Source organism: Carcharhinus amblyrhynchos, chromosome 10 (genome assembly GCF_965287045.1).
Source record: "Carcharhinus amblyrhynchos chromosome 10, sCarAmb.v2.hapA, whole genome shotgun sequence".
In the NCBI taxonomy this organism is placed as follows: Eukaryota; Metazoa; Chordata; class Chondrichthyes; order Carcharhiniformes; family Carcharhinidae; genus Carcharhinus; species Carcharhinus amblyrhynchos.
In genome coordinates, this window is record NC_137333.1 from 78,076,112 (window position 1) to 78,101,909 (window position 25,798).

Sequence of the window (25,798 nt, forward strand, 5' to 3'; positions counted from 1 at the left end):
GCTTGTCCTTCGTCAACCGTTTTTGTCACCTCTTCAAAAAATTCCACTAGATTCGTAAGGCACGACCTCCCTGTAACGAAGCCATGCTGCGTATCCCTGATCAGATTGCAGCGCTCCAGATGTTCATACATCCTATCCTTGAGGATCCTCTCCATTAGCTTGCCTATAACTGAAGTCAAGCTCACCGGCCTATAATTCCCTGGGTTATCCCTCTGACCCTTCTTAAACAACGGTACTACATTTGCAATGCGCCAATCCTCTGGGACCTCACCTGTGTCCAAAGAAGAGACAAAGATTTGCGTCAGAGGCCCAGCAATTTCATCCCTCACCTCCCTTAACAGCCTGGGATAGATGCCATCAGGCCCCGGAGATTTATCCGTCTTTATACTGTCTAAAAGTCCCAACACCTCTTCCCTCGTGATGACTATATCCCTCAACGGATCCTCAAACTCCTCAAGCACAGCACCAGACATCAGGCCCCTCTCCTGCGTGAATACCGACGCAAAGTATTCATTCAGGATCTCCCCCATTCCCCCAGGCTCCAAGCATAGTTCCCCTCCTCTGTCCCTGAGAGGACCAATCTTCCCTCTAACCATCCTTTTATTTCTAACATAGGAGTAAAATGCCTTAGGATTTTCTTTAATCCTACCCGCCAAAGCCATTTCATGGCCCCTTTTTGCCTTTCTGATGCCCCTTTTAAGTTCTCTCCTACATTCTCTGTATTCTTCTAACACTATCTCTGTCCTCAAATGCCTAGATCTAATGTACGCCTCCCTCTTCCTCCTGACCAGGTCCTCAATATCCCTAGTTACCCACGGCTCTCTAATCCTACCCTTCCCATCCTTCCTCTTGACCGGCACGTGCCTTTCCTGCAAAGATTTTAGTTTTCCCTTGAGAGACTCCCACATACCCAGCGTCGACCTGCCATCAAGCAGCTTACCCCAGTCCGTATCTTTAAGATCCTGCCTGATCCGGTTGTATCTAGCCCTCCCCCAGTTTAACACCCTCCCCTTAGGACAGGCTTCATCTTTATCCATTAATATCTTAAACCAGACAGAGTTGTGGTCACTGTTAGCCACCTGCTCTCCTACTTCAACGTCAACCACCTGCCCAGGCTCATTCCCCAGAACCAAGTCCAGTATAGCCCCCTCCCTGGTCGGGCTATCCACATACTGCTCCAGAAACTGTTTTTTTTTGCACAGAAGAGAATTGGTTACCAAACCAAAGAGAAAAACAATGCAGGGCTGGGGCGAAAGCATGTTCGAGTCGGATTAGCTAAATCATAGACAGTCGGCATGACTTAACAGACCAGACACCAGCTCTTTTTGTGCTGTAACCATTCTTCAGTTCCATTCTCCATTATTAAAGCCCATAACTGCCGCAGTGCAAACAGCTGGCTCCACACAGTGCAAACAGCTGCCTCCCACACAGTGCAAAGCAGCTGGCTCCACACAGTGCAAACAGCTGGCTCCCACGCAGTGCAAACAGCTGCCTCCCACACAGTGAAAAGCAGCTGGCTCCCACACAGTGAAAAGCAGCTGGCTCCACACAGTGAAAAGCAGCTGGCTCCCACACAGTGAAAAGCAGCTGGCTCCCACACAGTGAAAAGCAGCTGGCTCCCACACAGTGAAAAACAGCTGGCTCCACACAGTGAAAAGCAGCTGGCTCCCACACAGTGAAAAGCAGCTGGCCCCACACAGTGAAAAACAGCTGGCCCCACACAGTGAAAAGCAGCTGGCTCCCACACAGTGAAAAGCAGCTGGCCCCACACAGTGAAAAGCAGCTGGCCCCACACAGTGAAAAGCAGCTGGCCCCACGCAGTGCAAAGCAGCTGGCTCCCACACAGTGAAAAACAGCTGGCTCCCACACAGTGAAAAGCAGCTGGCCCCACGCAGTGAAAAGCAGCTGGCTCCCACACAGTGAAAAGCAGCTGGCTCCCACACAGTGAAAAGCAGCTGGCCCCACACAGTGAAAAGCAGCTGGCTCCCACACAGTGAAAAGCAGCTGGCTCCACACAGTGAAAAGCAGCTGGCTCCCACACAGTGAAAAGCAGCTGGCTCCCACACAGTGAAAAGCAGCTGGCTCCCACACAGTGAAAAGCAGCTGGCTCCCACACAGTGAAAAGCAGCTGGCCCCACACAGTGAAAAGCAGCTGGCTCCCACACAGTGAAAAGCAGCTGGCTCCACACAGTGAAAAGCAGCTGGCTCCCACACAGTGAAAAGCAGCTGGCTCCCACACAGTGAAAAGCAGCTGGCTCCCACACAGTGCAAACAGCTGCCTCCCACACAGTGAAAAGCAGCTGGCTCCCACACAGTGAAAAACAGCTGGCTCCCACACAGTGCAAACAGCTGGCTCCCACACAGTGAAAAGCAGCTGGCTCCCACACAGTGAAAAACAGCTGGCTCCCACACAGTGAAAAACAGCTGGCTCCCACACAGTGAAAAACAGCTGGCTCCACACAGTGAAAAGCAGCTGGCCCCACACAGCAAACTGAAGTTAGAGGGAACATAGCCTTTCACTCTCTGTGACCAATGCATCAAGAAACTTGCTGGCTTAATCAAAATGCAAAAACTAATTAATAAAATTATAACTGAATTTAGATTTTTGAGAAATCATTATAAGTCTTGTTTAGTGCAGCAAAGTGTAATGTAAATTGTATCTGTTTTATTGAGGTGATCAAAGTCTGGGACCTTGACACAGGAAACCTTACATTTGAATTCAGTGGAGCTCATGGTGACTGTGCCATTTGCTGCATGACATTTGATGACAGCGGAAGGAGGTGAGGATATTTGACTTTGTGAATATGAATTTCTTGATGACCTAGTGACAGGAAATCTCAGAATAACCTTTTTTTTATCCTATAGACTAATCACAGGAGGAAGAGATGGATGTTTGAAGGTCTGGAATCATAATAATGGCCACTGTTTAAGAATACTAAAGAAAGGTAAATTATGTCAACAAGGGCTTTTCTTCTTCCAAGGTTTAAATTCAAGACCGTGGAAGTTTGGACACCTACAGGATGTTAATTTTGACTTTATCATGCATGAATTGTTTTACACTGCTAAGTAATGTGGATGTAGATCTCCAACACCCTAGACTAGTTTCATACTGGGGGTTTACTGTGGTAATAAATAGCTTAGTTTAAACAATTAGCTGTACATTTGGCAGTAATAATTTAGCTCTACAGGTTTCTCTACAGATATAGTCTTACTTTAGATGGCTCAGTTCAGCAAAACAACCAACATGTAACAAAGCAGTTTATATACCCAACAACAGCGCAGTCAAAAAAAAGTAACCTCCAATTAACTTACCGCCTGTGACAATGTGTATATAACGGACATGTATTATAACGGAGAGGTGCTCAGCAGAGCAAGGGTTAATGTGAGACTACAGAATGATACCACCCACCCTGTGGAGTATGTAGTCACATGGTCAGAGAACAGAACAGCTTGCCTACGTAGTGGAAGCCACTCTATGCATGACCATACTTGGAGTCGTACATAGTTTAAGACTACCAAGAAAGGTGTTTATCTTTAAACACACAAGCCTCATCAATGAGCTCCCACCTCTGCATCATAAATCATGGAATCCCTATAGTGAAGAAGGAGGCCATTTGGCCCATTGAGTCTGCAGTGACTCTCCAATATTTTACCCAAGCCTTAGCCCGTAACCCCCCATATTTTACCCTGCTAATTGCCCCAATCTACACATATTGGTACACTAAGGGGTGAACTCCACAAAGACAGTGACGAAGGCTGGAATTGTACCCAATCCCTGGCGCTGTGAAGCTGCAATGCTAACCATTGTGCCACCCACATAAAGAACCCATATTAAGTACATAATATGACATTGCCTTCCAAGCAGAAGGCAAGGGATGAATCTTGGCTGCCAATGATCTGTAGCTCTGGTTTCATCTCCTTTTGAAGGATTCCTGTTCTCGGAGACTTGGTTTCATCCCCATTCCAATTCACAGTTGAGTCATCATTTCGTAAAGCACTTCATTATTATTTTCTTCCTCTCCCACTCTTTGGTCTAGGTAAGATGTGTTTTCTTCCCACTTCCTCCTAAGTCAACCTGCTTTGTACATGGAACAGTCTTTGAAGATACATATCATGCTGGGAAGGTCTTTGTTCTTCAGGAACTGTAGAGACAGTATTCTGGAAGAAGGAGCAGCTGGGGGAACTTAAATGACCTGAAAGTACACTCATCAGCAAAAACCAACCTTGAAACCTTGAATGGCACATTCATGTTTATACAATTAATGTAGCCATATGTTATATAACTGCCTGCTTAGACATACAGTCAAGAAAAAAGATTTGGAAAGAGGAACCTGGTATTGTATTCATCTGCAACAGTGAACCGACATTGTTCCAAATGTTCATCTATGCTAGACTGCTTGGGTAAAAAGGTCAGACATACAGTTTGTAATTTATGCCTGTGGCAGAAACAATAAACATTCATGATAACAAATAAAGAATGATATATCTGCCATTGTTATATTATTTTAGAGGGAGTTAAAAGTGAATCAAGCCTCTTTGGATATTTCAAAACTCTCTGATTTGAGTTACTGAATGTCACTCATTCCTCCTCAATAGGGTATATTCATTTCACCTGCAAATAAAATTCAGAATTTCAAACATGTTTAAAGTATGTATACTTTCTGCATATCTAGCTGGGTCATATATTAAAAATATTTTGTTTCTTGTCAATTCTTCGCTGTGAATTCTCTGTCCACATTCAGGATTGGCCTTGCTAAATTGCTCCTAAGTTTCCCAAGCTATGTCGGTAATGTGGATTCATGGCTACGGGGATTGGGCAGACGGTGTCAAGATGCTGAGTCGGTGGTGTAAGCTCAATGGGCCAAGTGGCTTCCTTCTGCACTATAGGGATTCTATGATAATGCAAACTGTTTATGAAAAATGTGCTGTAATTACATCCTCCCACAGATAGAGGTGCTGCACCAATATCATTGGTAAAAGAGTGTAATTACAGGATGCTGAAATTACATGGGTGGTTTATGGGAGCAAAGAACTTTAATAAGAATATATATGAGAATAAGACCAGAATGGATTTCTTTAAAATAGGGATGAAATTACCTTTTTTGTGCACCCCATGACCCTATTTCATCTGCAGAATATACTTGATCTGAACTCTCCTTGCGAGCTGCACTAGGTGTAAATGATTTTTTTAGGTTCATGTGTCACATGGAGCTAATATAAATTATCAACATGCATGCAGCGACACAGATTAAAACCAAAAGTATATTTTTAATGATTTTAGTGTTTGTGTTTTAAAAGACAATTTGAAACAGTCTGAATTTACTTATCACAAAATGACATTCACATGGAACAACAATATTGAAAATGTTTGCAAAGCAAATACATAAAAGGTATGCTCAGTTCTGAATATTGCCAAAATAATTTAGTACATAAAAAAATGCCCATTTTGAATAAAGTGACAAATTCTATTTTCCTTGTTCCAGAGAGATGTGGTGAAATCTGTGACTGCATCTACGTGGAGATGCACAAACATAAGTGAGTAAGAAGCATTTTACAAAGTATCCTCTGACTGATCTTTTACGGTACCTAGTCCTTTGCTGCAAATGCTCTGCAGATATTGGTGCCCTCCTGTTTCATTTGTCAGCCTTCACCGAAGAGATAAAGGGCAAAGGAGAAATGGGTGAGGGGGGCATTACAGTTCTCACCTGTTCCTGAGTTTGAATTTTTTTTATTCATTCATGGGACATGGGCATCACTGGCTGGCCAGCATTTACTGCCCATAACTTGTTGCCCCTAGAGGGCAGTTGAGGGTCAACCACATTGTTGTGGGTCTGGAGTCACATATAAGGTCAGACCAGTTAAGGACAGCAGTTTTCCTTCTCTAAAGAACGTGGGCTGTTCCGACAATTGTTTCTTATTCATCAGTGGATTCTTAATCATAGATTTTTTAAAATATTAAAATCAAGTTTGACCATCTGTGGTAGGATTTGAACCAGGACCCCCAGACCATTAACTGAGTTTCTGGATTAATAATCTAGCAATAATATCATTAGCCCATCACCTCCCCATCTTTGTGTCGGTGATTTTGCAGCAAGGACTTCTATATCTGGTGTAAGGCTGCAGCTAATCCCTTCAAAACATCCTTGACAAGCCCTTATTAATTATTCAGGACAGATTTTGAGAAGTCTTGGCTTTTCAAAGTTCAAAGGGAGAGAAATTAAATACCAGATTTAGTATTTAAAATGCTGCAGTTGATTAAAGGGCTCTATTTTCTTCATGGGTGTGAGGCGAGGGTAGAGCAACAATAGCAGAGGAAGTGGTTGTGTCAGGAGGTGTGAGGTCACTCAATCTTACTACAGGCTACCATGTTTTCTGTTTCGTTTATTGATTTTTAAAAAAAAATTAGTTGAGGTAAAGGCCGGAAGGGGAAAACTCCTAGGCTGAATTTTCATTGTCCCAAACAGGATCAAACGTGGATGGGATTGGAAAAGAAATTGTGGCCACAAAATTTCTGTCTCCATTTCCACTGCCTTCAGTTTTTATGAGGGCAGGGAATGAGCGAGCACCAGATATAGCCAACCCTTATTGACTAGGCAATGAACAGCTCGTTGAGACATCATCTCCAGCTTCATAGAGGCATGAACCATGGATTGGAGGTGTGAGGCGTTTACAAGATAAGATGCTTTTCCCGCCTTTATAGTCCCACATGAAATGCTATCCCGTGATTTGTATCAACATCCATTAAGACAAATCATGAACAAAGAAAATTACAGCACAGGAACAGGCCCTTCACCTCTCCAAGCCTGCACCGATCATGCTGCCCGACTCAACTAAAACCTTCTACCCTTCCGGGGACCATATCCCTCTATTCTCATCCTATTCATGTATTTGTCAAGATGCCCCTTAGATGTCACTATTGTATCTGCTTCCACTACATCCATCGGCAGTGAGTTCCAGGCACCTGCTACCCTCTGTGTAAAAAAACTTCCGTCTTTAGACCTTGCCCCTCACACCTTAAACCTGTGCCCCCTAGTAATTGACTCTTCCACCCTGGGAAAAAGCTTCTGGCTATCCACTCTGTCTATGCCTCTCATAATCTTGTAGACTTCTATCAGGTCACCCTCAACCTCCATCGTTCCAGTGAGAGTAAACCAAGTTTCTCCAACCTCTCCTCATAGCTAATGTCCTCCATATCAGGCAACATCCTGGTAAATCTTTTCTGTACCCTCTCCAAAGCCTCCGCATCCTTCTGCTAGTGTGGTGACCAGAACTCAACACTATATTCCAAGTGCAGCCAATGACTGTGCAGTGATTGGAAGATGCAACTACCTAACCAAAATAAAAGTAAATTACTACTGCAAATATAGAAACGTCTTCAGTTTAATTAAAAAGGTAATGGAATGGATAAAGTATCATAGAGTCATGGAGGGTTACAGCATGGAAGCAGGCCCTTAACCCCAACTTGTCCATGCCACCTTTTTTTTTTAAAACCCGTAAGCTAATCCCAATTCCCTGCATTTGGCCCATATCCCTCTATACCCATCATACCCATGTAACTATCTAAATGCTTTTTAAAAGGCAAAATTATACCTGCCTTTACTACTACCTCTGGCAACTTGTTCCAGGCACTCACCACCCTCTGTGTGAAAAAGTTGCCCCTCTGGACACTTTTGTATTTATCCGTTTCACCTGAAACCTATGCCCTCTAGTTTTAGACTCCCCTTCTTTGGGAAAACATATTGATCTGTGCCCCTCATTATTTTATAGACCTCTATAAGATCACTCCTCAGCCTCCTACACTCCAGAGAAAAACGTCCCAGACTATCCAACCTCTCCTTATAACTCAATCCATCAAGTCCCGCCCGGTTGCATTCTAATAAGTCTTTTCTGCATTCTTTCTAGTTTAATAATATCCTTTCTATAATAGGGTGACCAGAATTGCACACAGTATTCCAAGTTTGGCCTTACCAATGTCTTGTACAACTTCAACAAAACATTCCAACTCCTGTATTCAGTGTTCTAACCAATGAAACCAAACATGCTGAATGCCTTCTTCACCACTCTGTCCATCTGGGACTCCACTTTCAAGGAGCTATGAACATGTACCCTTAGATCTCTTTGTTCTGTAACTCTCCCCAATGCCCTACCATTAACTGAGTAAGTCCTGCCCTGGTTCAATCTACCAAAATGCATCACCTTGCATTTGTCTAAATTAAACTCCATCTGCCATTCGTCGGCCACCAGCCCAATTGTCAAGATCCCATTGCAATTGGAGATAATTTTCTTCATTGTCCACTATGCCACCAAGCTTAATGTCATCTGCAAACTTACTAACGATGACTCCTACATTCTCACCCAAATCATTAATATAAATGACAAATAACAGTGGACCCAGCACTGATCCCTGAGACACACTGCTGGTCACAGGCCTCCAGTTTGAATAACAATTCTCTATAAACACCCTCTGGCTTCTGTCAAGAAACCAATTTTGAGGCCATTTAGATACCTCACTATGAATCCCAGGTTCATTTCTGGGATTCATTTCAAGCAGATTCCATTTTACAGTATTGAAATTGTAGTCTATTATGATAACAATAACTAATTGTTGAAGCCTTTCCTGTTGCTTTTATGTAGCCAATCTGGACATTGGTTGAGGTAGCAGTTCTGAAGTCAGTTTGTTTACTTGGGACAATTATGGGCTCTTGGCTGGAATCCAACTGCCTAAACATTTTTGTAAATGTTTGATTCTGCTTATCAAGTTCACTTGAAGAGTCAGTTTGTTATTTAGGGAGAATTAGGGCTTCTAAACTATTACGATAGTGCCTGTGAGATCTGTTAATAAAGTATATAATGGATGAGATGGTAGGATTAAGGAGTGGAGTAGTGGGTTAACTTGATCTGAAGATTTAATTCCTGTACGTTGCAAGGCCCTTTCAATGCAGCTCAAATTTTACCATTCATTCCACTGGAAGACCTGGGCCAGTGTTTTTTTGGAATGGAGATAGGCCTTTTAACCTGCCCAGTGTGGAATCATCCCATTTCTGAACTTGGTTTGAGCCTGCTGCCTCCTGTCTCAAGGCTATTTAAGGCTGCGGCTGTTGGAATTTTGCAGCAACTTGGCGATTGAGGCAGGATTGCAACAGTGGGATTATTCCCACCTCCTGGTTCCCACTTCCGGGATGAAAATACAGCTCCTTGAAACTAGGAACAGAAAGATACAGAAGATGTTTGTGCAAATGTAATTGGGTCTATTTGCCTGGGTCGCCAGTGCAGAATCACAGCATTATTTTAGCACAGAGAGAGTCCATTCGGCCCATTGTGTCTGAGCTGGCTTTCCAAATACCAGTCCATTATCTTCTCCCTATTATCCTGCACATTTTTCGTTTTCAGATAACAGTTCAGTTACCTGTTGAAATCTCAATTGCTTCTGTCTCCACCACATCCTTAAGCAGTGCAGATCCTAACCATTTGTTGAGTGAACAATTTCTCCGTCACCCCCACTACCCAATAACTGGACGCCATTGCACATTTTATAAGGATTACGTACTGAATTCTATATTCGATTATAGGAAGCTGCAATGTTTGCAGATATTATAAAACTTGGTAAAGTAGTAGATGGCAATGAAGATTGTTATAAACTTCAGGATGATGATGTGGATAGAAAGATGGCAGATTGAGTTTAATGCAGAGAAGTGTGAAGTGATGTATTTGGAGAGGACTAATATAGAAAGGCACTGTATCATAAATAGCATCATTCTGAAAAGTGTAATGAACGGTGAAACCTTGGCGTCCTTCTCCTTGGAGTGGACATGGTTCATTTTTAAGAAGTGACCTAAGACAATTTCTCAAGATGATAGGCTTTCTCTCCCTACTTAAATCAAAACACTCTAGCCACTGGGTGAATAACCTGATGTCATAGATTCAAAATAATTGGCTAAAAATCAATAAGAAAGATGAGAATATTTTTTAGTTGGAGAATTGTCAGCCTCTACCTGAAAGGAGGGTGGAAGGTGATTCCATAAATAATTTAAAAAGGAAGATGAACAAGTCCATGTGGATGAGGAACTTACACCGTTACAGACAAAATAAAACAGCCAAGTCTAACTGCTTTTATAAAAAGCCAGTATGGGCATTACAGACTGAATGGCCTCCTTCTGTGCTGTAAGTTTCTATGATTCCATATGGTCTCTCTGGTTTTAATTTCTCTTCTTCAAGGGAGTGTCCAAACTACACGTGGGCCTCTTAAGTGGTGTCACCAATATTTTTTACATTTCTTTTTACCAGGGACTGATCTGAGAGCCTCCTATCTAAACCAGCCAACCAATACAGATGTGTTATTGATTGGTGAACAATTTGCATTTACTTCTCAATCACATACCTGACATTTCTTTGCAGATACGTGCTTGCTGTCGGATGGGATAGAAGAATTAATATATACAGTGTGAGTAATGGGTGTGTATATACAGTCTAAGGCATGTTTACTTTCTAACTATTGTGTGTGTTATAGGGAGAAAGCAGGCAAGTGGAACTGATCCACTGCAGATCAGCCATGATCTTATTGAGTGGTGGGGCAGGCTCGAAGGGCTAGATGGCCTACTCCTGCTCCTATTTCTTATGTTCTTATGTGTGCTGATGGTTTCATATTCTTTGAAGCAAGACATTTTGTTCAAATAGATTTCATTATACACCGCTCAATGTCAACTACGCCCTGTGGCCTTTGCTATCTTTTTACTTCCTTGCTGCTAGCTTTACTTCAGAGATGTCCCCCAGTGAGCACAAATAGAACATTGTCTTGATGGCAATAATATTCCCAATCCAGTTTCTTGGCTCCCATTTTGAGTTGCTAGAGTGTTGTAAGGTTTTGTAGGACTCGGATCTGACTTCAAACCCTATGTTATCTAATATCCATCTCTGCACATTTCCAGCAGGAGTCATTATATAATGAACTGAAGCAGGGACTATAGTTTTTCCTTCTCTATTCTAACCTGCAAACTTTGAGTTCAGGTGGTAACACCCACATATGTACATGCTTCCAGCTTTCTTGTTAGCTTCCAGTTGATCACTTTACTTGCCCTGTTCTGTGCTTTGATTGCTTCCTCATGCTGCTGCCCCAATACTCAATCACAGAATCACTTTTGCCAACAAAGAACTTGGATTTGAATTTGTTGTTGATCATATCTGCCTTTGACACAATATCTGGACTGACTTTATCACTTTGCATCTTCTGAACCATTGGAATCACTCCACTGTGTTTCTTTGCTGGATAAGTCGTGATGTGATGCTCAAAATCATCAAAGCATTCAACCAACTCATTCAAATCCTGTGGATATATTTGTACCTTGCTCCTGATAGGAGGGTGCTTTTCAATGTGTGTACTATCTTTAACCCTCAGTTTCCCCTTCTTCACCTCATGATTTAGAACAAAGAACAATATAGCTAATAACAGGCCCTTCGGCCCACCAAGCCTGCACTGATTCTTAATCCTTATTCAGACCCACTACGTATTGCCCATATGCAGTTTCTATCCCTCTGTTCACCTTCTGTTCATGTGTCTATCAAAATACACCTTGAATGTTGCTAAAGTGTCTGCTTCCACCATCTCCACTGGCAATGCGTTCAAGGCACCCACCACTCTCTGTTTGAAAACAGCACATCTCCCCCAAACTTACCCCCTCTCCCTTGAACCTGTGCACTCTAGTAGTTGACCTTTTCACCCTAGGAAACAGCCTCTGACTATCCGCCCTATGCCTCTCCTATTTTGTAGACTTCTATCATTTCACCTGTCAGCCTCTATCTTTCCATTGATAACAATTTGAGTTGATCCACCCACTCCTCATACCTAAAATGCTGCAGACAGGCAGCCTCCTGGTGAATCTTCTTTGCACCCTCTCCAAAGCTTCCACATCCTTCCGGTCCTATGGTGACCAGAACTCCACGCAATATTCCAAATGCAGCCTCACAAATCTACTCATTTACTGAAATAAACTGCAGCCCTTTGTAATCGCACAACCCCAGGGTAGCAGGAGCATCTGTTTCAAGGATAAAGAACAGTTCACATCTTTTCCTTTTGTGCGCCCCTCTGATTTGGAGATTTTCCTAGCTGCCGAATCTCAGTTTCCCCACATGTCATCAGTAGGATGCTGCTGTCTGCCAGAGCATCTTCCTTTGGGTGACTATTTTCTTTCAAATTATTAGGAAAAATCATCTGAGTGATGATACTTTGTGCTCTGGTTTCAAGCTTCAGGTTGATGGTTGTGGGTTTATTTGTCACCTTCTTCCTGACCTATATCATTGTGTGAATTTAGTTTCTCTAGGAACTGTCACAAGCAATCATTTCATGCAGTTGTTTGGTTCTTATGCCTGTTGTGTCCTCAAACTCATCACCATCTTTTAGGTTATGGATACTCTGGTTTCTTTTCTTTCTCATTCCCCCTGTTGTTCTGTCTCAGATAAATCATTCACCATTCTTTCTTTGTTCTGCATATCCTTTCCCACTGAATAGGCTTTCCACAAACTCTGCAATTTGATCCCTATGCGAGACGTTTCCTTCTGTCTGTGGTTATCCATTCTTCCTGCACAACTTTTTCTCCATCTATTGTGCATTTGTTTGTTACTGTTTCACTGCATCAACCCTGCTGCCTTTCATAGAATCTTCTACAGAAGGAGGCCATTCAGCCTATCGAGCCTGCACTGACAGCAATTCCACCCGGGCCCTATCCCTGTAACCCCTACATATTTACCCTCCAATTTCCCTGACACTGAGGGGCAATTTAGCATGGCTAGACAACCTAACGTGCACATTTTGAAGTATGGGAGGAAAGCAGTGTACCTGGGGGGGACCCCATGCAGACACAGGGAGAATGTGCAAAATTCCACACAAACAGTGAGCCAAGGCTGTAATTGAACCCGGATCCCTGGTGCTGTGGGGCAGCGGTGCTAACCAGCGTGCCACCGTTTCTTTGACTCAGTTGAAAACTAGTTGCTTGGATGGTCAATACCCATCCGTCGACTCCCAGCTGCTCTGCTAGTGTATGTAGTTTGTGATATTGTGAGCTTGTACTTTCCAATTACCTTTTTATATTTCAAGGTGCGCAGAGCCCCAAGATGAGCTGATCTTTCATTTATTTCCTTGAGTTTCCATTTTCTGGCTGCACTTTTCAGTCTTGCCAAGAAATTGTCAAGAGGCTCACCTGATTCCTGCCTCAGACAGATCTGATTATTCCAGTTTAGTTGGAGATGTGTGCTGGGTTTTTACATTCATCCTCACTCATCTCCTAGCTATTAACCTTTTCTTTCCCGCCCACCACCAGATGTAGTTGACCCTTTCCTCTTCATTAGTGCATTTAGAAAATGATTAAATGTCAGTCTGCACCTTTGTTTTAACTTCTCGGCGGGATTGTCCAGCCTTGTGAGACATCCCACCGGAATCCTGATGCTCATTGAGCAGGGGCACAAAATCGGGATTCTGATTTGATTTGATTTGATTTATTATTGTCACATGTATTAGTACATAGTGAAAAGTATTGTTTCCTACGCGCTATACAGATAAAGCATACAATAAGTAGAGGAGGAAAGGAGAGGGTGCAGAATGTAGTGTTACAGTCATAGCTAGGATGTAAAGAAAGATCAACTTAATGCGAGGTAGGTCCATTCAAAAGTCTGATGACAGCAGGAAAGAAGCTGTTCTTGAGTGTCAAGGTAATCGAAGTCACCTGACCCATCTTGCCAGCCCCTAATTATAATTAGAATCATTTTCCCATCTTTTTCCAGTAACTCTGCACATTCTTCCTTTTCAGATAATCCAGTTAGCTGTGAGTGAACCTGCCATCAGCACGCTCTTCGGCAGTACATTCCAGGTCCTAACCACTCACTGCGTGAAAACATTTCTCCTGGTGCCCCCACATTGTTTCTTTTGCCAATTATTTTAAATCTGTGCCCTTTCACTCCTTCACCAGTGGGAAGTGGGAGCTTTCCCTGTCCGCACCCCTCCTGATTTTGAATGTCTCCATCAAATCTCGCAACCTTCTCTTCTCCGAGGGGGAAAAAGCCCCAGCTCATCCAACCTGCCTATGTAGCTAATGTCCCTCGAGCCTGGAAGCATTGTCATTAACCTTTGTTGCACTTGCTCTAATGCCTTCACGGTGTGATTCTCCAGCTGTGTTCATCTCAAAACTGGAGAATCCTGCCCCAGGTCAATGGACCTTTGCATAGTCCACCCCCCGCCCCTCCCGAGGTCAATGGACCTTTGCATGGCCTGCCCCCCCTCCCCACCCTGAGGTCAATGGACCTTTGCATGGCCTGTCCCCTCCCCCTGAGGTCAATGGACCTTTGCATAGTCCACCCTCCGCCCGCTACATTTCCTGTGGAGAGCAGGGTGGGAGAGTTCCCCCACATCTTTCCTAAAGTGCTGGATATAACAATCCAGTTGAGGTTGAATCAATGGCTTATACCAGTTCAGCATAACCTCCTTGCTCTTGCATTCTATGCTCCTATTAATAAAGCCCAAGGTACTGCATGTTTTATTAACGTCTCTCCCAACCTGCCCTGCCACTTTCAATGATTTGTGCACATACACACCCAGATCCCTCTATTCCTGCAACCCCTTTAGAATTGTACCCTTTATTTTATATAGCCTCTTATTAAAATTAATCACTTCACACTTCTCTGCATTGAATTTCACCTGCCAATTTTCAGCTTTGATCCTTTGAAGTTCTATACTATAATCCTCACAATCTTTCCAACTTTGATAACGCTGGTAAATTTTGAAAAGATGCACAGTACACAAGGTCCAGATCATTAATATATATGGCAGGGTGTCTGATGTGCTGCAATGTGTCTGTTTCTGTCAGGATATTTGAACACAGTGGGATAAATGGAAACATTATAAATTTAAATAACTCTGTTTTCCTTTGTATGGTTCAGGATTCATTCAGTGACCATCATCACACTCAGTTCCCTGAGCCACACTGGCAAGATGATCTGGTAAGCAGCACTCTGACATTTAAATACGTCTATAGTTAATCCTGTGGCTTTTAAATTTCAGAGTGGGATTTTTCGGGGAAATGTTTATTCTCCACTATTTTCATGCAGACTCTTTCTGCTCTGCAAGTGGATCTCCCTCCAAGAGAAATGCATGGTCTGCTTTGAAATCTTCCGATGTATGCTGTACCACATGCACCCCAAGGAAATGCATGCTGAATTTACAATGGCATCCACAGGGATAAATAGAGCTAGAAAAATATAATTAAAACACAGCCTCAGATAAATTAACCAGAGCAAGCCAACCATCAAGAAAGCTGGATGAGAATAATAATTTGTACAATGGCCATTTATCATAAGGTTAAAATATGGATACTTAAAAAACTCACTTGCTATAGATCTTTCCAGATCACCATCCATCTCAATCCACTCTGTGGCTAATGAATGAATTACTTATGAAGTGAAGTCACTGTGGTAAGGTGGTTCCAGTGAGGAATCTTCATAATACTGGGAATTCTGATTTTAATACAATCTGCTTGACAGGAAATCCATTAAAATCAGGGAAATTTACATACCCAGTAGCAAATTGCTGAAATCCGTTTTACCCTGTTGGTAACCAGAGGGCACACAATCAATCAATACAAAAAAATCTTTTAATCACATTTAAGAAAATAAAATTTGAGTATTGCTGAAAAAAGGGACATTCTGGGAGCGATTTTACCATCACGTTGCGCCCATTTTCAGGCACCACACAGTGCTAAAGTCGGGCGTAAAGTGCTTAATGTGAATGGCGCCGGATTTTGCGACAGGGGCCATTTTATAAGCACTGCAATTCCAGTGCGGGCAGCCTCTTGCCGGAAATGAGCGAGAGGCAGGTCAATGTATGGAAATTTATTTAAATACTGTTTAACATCTATTTTGCGAGCCTGGAGCTCAATCAAAGAACAAAGAACAAAGAAAATTACAGCGCAGGAACAGGCCCTTCAGCCTGCCAAGCCTACACCAGCAATGCTGCCTGACTTAATTAAAATCCCCTACCTTCCGGGCACCATATCCCTCTATTCCCATCCTATTCACGTATTTGTCAAGACGCCCCTTAAAAGTCACTACCATATCTGCTTCCACTACTTCTCCCAGCAATGAGTTCCAGGTACCCACTACTCTCTGTGTAAAAAATCTGCCTCGTACATCTCCTTTAAACTTGCCCCTCGCACCTTAAACCTGTGCCCCCTAGTAATTGACTCTTCCACTCTGGGGAAAAAACTTCTGACTATCCACTCTGTCCATGCCTCTCATAAACTTCTATCAGGTCGCCCCTCAACCTCCATCATTCCAGTGATAACAAACCAAGTTTCTCTAACCTCTCCTCATAGCTAATGCTCTCCATACCAGGCAACATCCTGGTAAATCTTTTCTGTACTCTCTCCAAAGCCTTCACATCCTTCTGGTAGTGTGGCAACCAGAATTGAACAATACTAACTAAAGTTCTATAAAGCTGCAACATGACTTGCCAATTTTTAAACTGAATGCCCCAGCCAATGGAGGCAAGCATGCCATATGTCTTCTTCATTATCTTTTCTACCTGCATTGCCACTTTCAGTGACCTGTGTACCCAGATCCCTTTGATTATCAATACTCTTAAGGGTTCTGCCATTTATTGTATATTTCCTACCTGTATTAGAACTTCCAAAATGCATTACCTCACGTTTGTCCGGATTAAATTTCATCTGCCATCTCTTCACCCAAGTCTCCAATTGATCTATATCCTGCTGTAACCTCTGCCCAACATGCCCTGAAGACAGATCTGAAATTCTCCTAGTTTCAAGTCCGTCTAGCACTTTGGAAAAAAAGGTAGAATTGTCCCCTCTGTCAAAGCTTTTTGACTAGCAATCTTCAGGACAGTTTGCAAGAATACCAATAGTAAAGAGAACAACAGTTTATACTGCATGAGAAGAAAGTGCTGATTGATTGGCAAATGCACTTTGATTGGTAGAGCTATTGTCATGAAGAATGCACCAGGGAACAGTTAACTGTCAAGCTTTTGTTCAAACAAGGCAGGTCAACTCTGGCCAAAGCATTGCCATGGTGAAAGAACCAGGAAATGACTGTCTCTCAAGCTTTTGTTTAGTTGAAAAAACTTAGTGTGGACATGCTCTTTCTGTCTGCAAACAAGAGGCTTGCGTCTGCATGTGTGAATTTATGTACTTTTTAGCATACATAAGTGAGGGCACAGAGTGGGCGACATGGTGATTCAGTGGTTAGCACTGCTACGTTAAACTGCCAGGAACCTGCATTCAATTCCCAGCTTGGGTCATTGGAGTCTGCACGTTCACCCCATATCTGCGTGGATTTCCTCCAGGTGCTCTGGTTTCCTCCCACAGTCCGGAAAACATGCTGGTTAGGCGCATTGGCCATGCTAAATTCTCCATCAATGTACCTGAACAGGCAGCGAATAGGGGATTTTCACAGTAACTTTATCACAGTGTTAATGTAAGCCTTGTGACTAATAAATAAACTTTACCTTGAGCTTTAGTCAGAGGGGTGGATTTAGATCTTTCGATCCTTTACAATCTATCTGTGCAACTAATTTATAAAGACATAGAAACTAGAAGCAGGAATAGGCCATTTGGCCCTTTGAGCCTGCTTTGCCATTCATTTTGATCATGGCTGATCGTCAGATTCAATATCCTGATTCCCCCTTCCTTCCATATCCCTTGATCCCTTTAGCCCCAAGAGCTATTTCTCATTTTTCTTGAAATCAGACAACGTTTTGACCTCGACTACATTCTGAGATAGTGAATTCCACACTTTACCCTCTGAATGATGACATTTCTCCTCATGTGAATTCTAAAAGACTTACCTCTTATACTCAAGCTATGATGCCTAGTTCTGGACTCCCCCCCCACGTGGAACATTCTTTCCAAATCTACCCTGTCTAATCCTGTTAGAATTTTGTAAGTTTCTATGAGATCCTCTCTCACTGTTCTAAATTCCTGTGAATGTAATCTTAACCGACTTGGTCTCTCCTCATATGACAAACCTGCCAGCCCAGGAATCAGCCTGATAAATTTTCGCTGTACTCCCCTCGATAGCAAAGGCATCCTTCCTCAGATAAGGACACCAAAACTGCACACAATACTTCAGGTGTGGCCTGACCAAAGCCTTATACAATTGCAGCAAAAAATCCCTATCCCTATACTCAACTTGTCTCGTTATAAAGGCCAACATATCATTTGCCATCTTTACTGTCTACTGTACCTGCGTGCTTACTTTCAGTGACCAATACTCAAAGACTCCGAGGTCTTGTTGAATATCTACCTCTCTCAATTTACACCAATTCAAGTAATAATTTGTCTTCCTGTTATTGCTACCAAAGTGAAGGCTCATATTTACCCACATTATACTGCACCTGCCATGCATATACCCACACACTTAGTCTATCCAAGTCACACTGAATTATCTCTGCATCCTCTTCACAGTTCACCTCCCACCCAACTTTGTCTCATCTGCAGATTTGGAGATAATGTAGTCAGTTCCCTCTTTCAAATCATTCATATATAATGTGAACAGTTGGGGTCCTAGCACAGATCCCTGTGGAACCCCACTAGTCACTGATTGTCAATCAAAAAGCGACCTATTTATGTCAACTCTTTTTGATTCCTATCTGCTAACCAGCTATCTATCCATCTCAAGACATTGCCTGCAATCTCATGTGCTTTACCTTTACATAGCAGTCTGTTATGTAAAACCTTGTCGAAAGCTTTCTGAAATTCTAAATAAACCATATCCATTAGTTCTCCTCAATTTTACTAATTACACCTTCAAAAAATTCCACTAGATTTGGCAAGAATGATTTCCCTTTTGTAAATCCATGCTGTCTTTGTCTGATTATACCACTGCCTTCCAATGTCGCATTATGAAATCCTTGATAATGGACTCTAGCAACTTCCTCAGTACCGACCTTACGCTCACTGGTCTACAGTTCCCGGTTTTCTCTCTACCTCCCTTTTTGAATAGCAGGCTTACATTAGATACCTTCCAATCTGTCGGAACTATTCCAGAGTCCAAAGAATTTTGGATAATGACCACCAATAGATCTACTATTTCTGGGGCCACCTTCTTCAGTACTCTGGGATGAAGATTGTCAGGACCTGGAGATTTATTCACCTTCAATCCCATCAATTTTCCCAAAACCATTTCTCTATGAATGCTGATTTCCTTCAGTTCCTCACTAAAACATGCTGGTACATTATTCACATCTTCCTTTGTGAAGATTGAAGTAAAGTATAATTTTAATTCCTCAGCCATTTCTTTAATCCCCATTATGAATTCTTCTGTTTCTGACTGTAAGGAGCCTAGATTCGTTTTTGTCAATCTTTCTCCCTTTATATATCTATAGAAACTTTAACAGTCAATTTTTATGTTCCCTGCTAACTTACTTTCCTACTCTATTTTTCCCTTCTTAATCCTCCTTTGCTGAATTTTAACCTACTCCCAATCCTCCGCTCTAGTGCTTTTTCTTTCTAATGTTTGTGCTGTTTCCTTTAATCTGATGCTATCTCCAAGTTCTCTTGTAAGCCATAGTTTGGCCATAATTCCCTTAGCACTCTTGTGTCAGACAGGAATAAACAACTTCTGGAGTTCATCTATTTGTTCTTTAAATGCCTACTATTGCCTGTCTATTGTCTTTCCTTTCAGTGATGTTTCCCAGTTGATCATGGCCAATTCATGCCTCATACCATCATAATTAATTGAGATTCAGGACCTGGTCTCAGAATCAACTACATTATTATCCAACTTGCAAAGAATTCTACCATATTATGGCCAAGAGTTCTCTCACAGTTAGATTGCCAACTAATCCCTTCTCATTGCACAACACCCAGTCCAAGGTAGCCTGGTCTCTTGTTGGTTCCCCAATATATTGTCTAGAAAACCATTCTGTATGCACTCCAGAAATTCCTCTTCTATTGTACTGTGATTAATTTGACTCTCCCAAACTATATGCTGATTAACATTACCCATAATCACAGATCTTCCTTTAACATCTGCATCTCTGATTTCCCATCTAATGCATTTCCCAGCATTACCACTACAGTTTGGTGCTCTGTATACCTCCCACACCAATGGTTTTTGCCACTTCTTGTTTCTTAAATCGACCCATACACATTCCACATCATCTATGCTAATATTTTTCCTCAATATTGTATTAATGTCATCTTTAATCAACAATGCAACTCCATCTTTTCCTTTCAGTCGTTCCTTCCTAAATACTGAATAACCTTCAATGTTTAGTTCCCATCCTTGCTCACCTTGGAGCCACGTCTCCATAACGCCAACTATATCATACCCTTTTATTTCTATCTGTGCAACTAATTCATCCATTTTGTTTCTCATGCTCCGAGCATTCAGGTACAAAACCTTAAGATGATCACTTTTAACATCTTTTTTTCCCTTTCCTACTATTTTTTGCTCGATCCTTACCTGGCTCTGACCCTTGGTTTCTCCGCTTATCACTTTCCTTATTCTCCTTACAATTTTTTCTTCTTGTTCTTAATTCCCCCTGCTCTGAATCCTTGCAACAAGGATCACTGAGAGTTCCTCTTTAGCAGCACAATTGAACAAGTTGACCAGGTCTTGAAGAATGTACTTGCTAGACTGGGTTTGGGACAGGTGATAGGAGAACCAACACAGGCAGGAAATCAATTTAGATCTGTCATTCTGTGAGCTTACCATTCTGCCTGAATTGGTGATGCATCTATCTGTGACAATATTGGCAAGATTGGTCACCGCGTAGTCCTTGTGGAGACAAAGTATTATCTTCATACTGAGGATGTTTTCCATCATGTTATGTGGAGCTACCAATGTACTATTTGGATGGATTTAGAACAGATCCAGTAGCTCCAAACAAGGCATTCGTGAAGCAATGTGGGCCACCAGCAGCAGCAGTATTGTATTTATTTTTAGAAAGTTGATTTATTAATGTCACAAGTAGGCTTACATTAACACTGCAATTAGGTTACTGTGAAAATCCACCACACTCAGTCACCTCTTCAGGTACTCCACCACAATCTGAAACTTAATGGTCCGACCCATCTCTCACTCTGCTATCAAGCCAGGTGACCAAACCCGCTTCAATAGAAGTGTAGAAGATCATGCCATGAACAGCACTAGGTGCACAAGAAATGTGTTGCCAACCTGGTGAACACAACTCAACAGCAGAAGCAGCATGCAACAGGTTGAGCTAAGTCAGTGATGGACAACCTACGCTAGTGAGTGGGCAGCAGGAGTGGCCCTCCTTCATCTCAGAGGGACGCAAGGTTAAAATTAGGCTTGTTCACTAACCGTGACTTCATGAATAATATTAAATATATTTAATACACACTGAATATTTCATAATGAGTTGTAGAAAGTGCTTAATCATTTATATATTAATAGAACTACCATCAACTTCAAATGGTAAAAACAAAATAAATATTAACACTTTGGATGCAGAGGGAGCATACAGTTCTCACAGGCAATGCTGTATGCAATCAGCATGAACTTCACTTCATTTGCCCTTGTTTTAAATGTGAATCACTTCAGTTATACCAATAGGAGAAAAAAATTACACAGATGGAAATCAGCAGATTGTGGCAACCCCGTGCATGGGCAATGGTCAACAAAATGTCTTATGGGCCACACTCAGAACCCAGATGGGCCACATGTGGACCCCAGACAACAGACTGCTCACCACTGAGCAAAGTGATCCCACACTGGATTGGATCTAAACTCTGTAGTCCTGTCACATTCAGTCTTGAATGATACAAAAACAAAATCTGAGAACATGAACCAATTGACTCAAGAATAATTTCTTCCCTGCTGTCATCAGACTTTTGAATGGCCCTATCATATATTGAGCTGATTCTTCTCTTCGCTCTACATGTATTTGTAACACTATATTTGCACCCTCTCTTTCCCTTCTCCCCTATGTATTCTATGAAATGTATGTTTTGTCTGTAATAGCTCACGAGAAACAATACATTTCACCGTATCCCAAACCATGTGCCAATAATAAATCAATTCAATTTAGTTCAGTAATTAACTCACCCCCTGATTCCCCAAAGTCTTTCAACCATTTAAAAAGAACAAGTCAGGAGTGTGATAGAATATTCTCCACTTGCCTGAATGAGTGCAGCTCCAACAACACTCATCAAGGAGCCTGATTAGCATTGCAATCCACCACTGCAGCAACTTACCAAGGCGCTTTCCAAAGCACTTTCCAAACCAATGACCTCCAGCACTTGGAAGGACACCTAGCATAGAACTATCACATGGTCAATAATCCTTCAGTTCCCTACCTAACAACAGATTTCTCTTCCACTGGAAATAAATGCGATCATGGTTTAATGAAAACAATCCCTAGAATGGGTGATGTAACAATCACACCACAACATCAAGTTATATTAGATAACTGGGATAAATGAAGAAATGTATGAGGCCTAGTTGCCTCTGAAAAAGTTGAGTATTTTTTATACTAGTCTGTTCATAATTCCCTCCCCCATCCAAATTTAAAATCTATAACTGTTTCTATATTACCTTTTGAAGTACATGCCCCTTGTGAAAACATAATTTCTTGATCTTGACCACTCACTGAGTTCATACAAAGGCTGCCAATACACGTCCTGTGCTGTTAAGCTAATGGAATGAACTTCTTGAATAGGAATTATGAAAAGAAGTGCATAGAGTTATTTGAATATACACCTTGTGTTTGTCGTGCCAATGATTATTTTATGCCTCTTTCTAGAAACGAGGACACAAGGATGACATTCTATGTATAGCTCAGTGCCCTCCTACCCTTCTTGCCACCTCTAGCTATGACGGGGAAATCATAGTGTGGAATATGATCTCAGGACATATCTATTGCCGTCTACAGAATCCCCGAACAGCAGTGTGCAGAGATGGAGAAGGTAAACCTGAGCGATGGGAGGAAGTGGAGGCGATTTGTTGTTTTTGTTAGAAGGAAAACACAGTATATGTTGGACTGAATCATTTACTACTTGACAAGAACTAAAATGAGTGATTGCTTATAGCTGTGGTCCTCTTAGTTCCAATTTGAAATGCCATGGGACTTCAGTATAACCACAGCTTTAGCGAACCGTTCAGTAATGTGTTTAAAGGTTACTAATTAACTTTGCTAATCTTGGCAGAAAAGCTCTGAACAAGAAGCAATTAAGCAATAAAAACTGTGACAATTATTTAATGATACCAATACATCAAATAACATGTTTATTGTTCATGAGTCAGTGTTTTATGGTATAATGTTCATAGATTTACTCAATTTTTTATGTTCACGCAGCAGAAGTAGACAAAAATGTAAATAAAGTCATATTCTTGAAGACTCGTGTGCTGAAGGTTGAATTAGGAGCTTCACTAGTTGCCACTGGATGCCAAGGTAAGCAACAGATTGATGAGAAAAGTGGCAAACTCGTAAAATCTGAAACAATAACAGTAATTGCTGAAAATACGCAGCAGAAGTGCAGAGAGTGAAAAGCAAGTGAAGCGCTCAGTTTTCAGACCCTTAGCATCACAGTGGCAGCAAAATTGACTACCTTGCTTTACACTTTCATTCGGCTGCTCACACTGCTCTGTTAAGAATTTGGTGGGTGCAACATATTTGGGAGGCCAGAAATTCTGAGTTGCAAGCAGCCCATTGAAGTAGTCCAGGTGTTGGAAACTTAGATGATGATTTTAGCAGTTCATGGTCTGAGGTTGAGCAGTGCTGAGCAATGTTAAGTTTGGCTGGAAATAGCTAGTCTGTTGACAGATTACACGTGGTATTACACATGTAACTTAATCTGGAGTCAAGGAGATCTCTGAGATTGCAAAAAGGCTGGCTCAGACAATGGCTGAGGAGAGGGATGAAATTAATGGTGAGGACACAAACTGTGTGTCAGGGTCAGAGGCGAATGTCTCAGTCTTCCCAATGTTTAGCTGGAGGACGTTGTGAATCTTTCATGGCTAAATATCAGACTGGAGATCTGCTAACACTGGGGAGGTTGGAGAGATGGTGGAGAATTTGAACTGATATCCCAGCGTGTATATAGAAAGGGATGTCAAGCCTGCAGATGCTGTTGCTACTCAGCAGTGTGTAAATGAAGAAATGGGGGGACCCAAGAGCTAGTCCTTGGGAAAGTTTTGAGCCAACGGGGCGGTGGCAGAAAGAGGTGGAAATGCTATAACTACAATCAGCTAAGTAAGATGGAAGCAAGAAAAATAAATCTCGCTGAGATGGACAACAGGGGGAGGATGGTCTGCTCAACCCATATGTAAGGTCACAAAGAGAACAAGGAGGCTTAGGAAGGACAGTGTAGCCTGGGCATAGCCAAAGAGGGTGTTCTTTGTGATTTTGCTTAGCTGATGGAAATGAAATCAAGCATGGGGCTGAAGGAAAGATGATTCCTGATTTGGATGGTGAGAACATAATCGAGAGCTTGGAGGGGAGTGGAAGATTGGAGCTGGGATAGTTATTTCTAATGGATGAAAGGTTCCAGGTTGGAGATCTTTGAGGAGTGAGGGGTTGTGGGGGGTGGGGAGGGGGTAGTTTTGAAAGCACCATATAGTAGTTGAGGATTGGAACCATTTATAATATCAGTTAGCATGGAATGAAGGGAGCAATCAGGAAGGAATTTGGAAAGTAGGAACAGGAAAAGCCCATTTAGCCTCTTGAGTTTGTCCACCAGTCAATGAGATCATGGCTGATCTGCAACCACTCTCCTTTCCTCCCTCCATGGTTTCCTTCCTTCCTTCCTCTTCTCCCATTTTTCTCAGTATCTTTTGGTTAACAAAAGTCTATCAATGTCAGATTTAAAATCTTGCATCAGTTACTGTTGACAGAGGAGAATTCCAAACCTCTACACCCTTTCATGTGAAGAAATGTTCCTTAATTTCTCTTCTGAAAGATGTGTCTCGTTTTTTGACAATGCCCTAGCAGAAAAAGCTTCTCCCACTGCAGCATATCTGTCCCCCTTCAATATAGCATCTGAAAACCTTTGATCAAAATCACGTCTTAACCTTCTAAATTCCAGGAAATCCAGCCCACGTTGGGTAGTCAGCAGTTTAGCGAGAAGGACCCAGGAGGGAAACGAGGGTTGCCTCTGCTGTTTCTGAGCCCCTTGTTCCCTGCCCTTCCCTTTAACTCTCCCCTTCATCCCTGCCCCTCACATTCTGGGAATTGAGAGGCCTAATTACAGTTGGATTTAACTAATTTATGTCAGAAACTCCTTGAATTTTGTACTCTAAGCCTCTACTTATAAAACATGCTGAGAGTTCAGGTTTCAATATGATACAGTTTACATCCACAGTGTTGTCAGATGATTCCCAAGACTTGGTCGTTCATAATATTCAGCCATCTTTGAACTTGGTCCTAAGCAATGTCAGGACAGCAACATCCAAAGACTCGGACCTCACAAGCTCTGAAATCGTGTGCATATGACGAGTGCAAATGAAAAAGTAACTTAGAAAGGAGTTAAACAATTGAACTCGATAAGTTACTAAGAGCATTCCACAAATGACAATTGCATATTTGCAATAACATTTGATTTTAGTGGTCAAAACAGAAAAAATGATTTTATCAATTATATAGAAAGCTGGTAATTAAATGATATAAAGAGCTAATGAAGAAATTCATCACACAGGGATTATTAACTTGACTTATAGTAATTAAGATATTAGCCAATTAACAATTAATCAAATAACAGAAAAAGCAGGAGAAAAATAAAAGTGCATTGATTCAACAACAGCGATTCTATAGTCACAAACAGGTAAACTTTATTATAGCAAT

General features: G+C 41.9%; 1 protein-coding gene across 5 annotated transcripts in view; it reads left to right on the forward strand.

The window, feature by feature from the left end:
- wdr95 (WD40 repeat domain 95) overlaps positions 1–25,798 on the forward strand; it is a 134,370-nt gene that overhangs the window by 85,756 nt on the left and 22,816 nt on the right. For 4 of the 5 annotated variants that reach the window (XM_080197433.1, XM_080197431.1, XM_080197434.1 and 1 more), the window contains 7 exons: positions 2,674–2,780; positions 2,866–2,945; positions 5,484–5,535; positions 10,396–10,441; positions 14,923–14,982; positions 22,763–22,925; positions 23,315–23,410. In XM_080197433.1, the coding sequence (XP_080053559.1) occupies positions 2,674–2,780; positions 2,866–2,945; positions 5,484–5,535; positions 10,396–10,441; positions 14,923–14,982; positions 22,763–22,925; positions 23,315–23,410 (604 nt within the window). The remainder of the gene's footprint in view (positions 1–2,673; positions 2,781–2,865; positions 2,946–5,483; positions 5,536–10,395; positions 10,442–14,922; positions 14,983–22,762; positions 22,926–23,314; positions 23,411–25,798) is intronic. The other variant, XM_080197432.1, reaches the window with a different exon arrangement.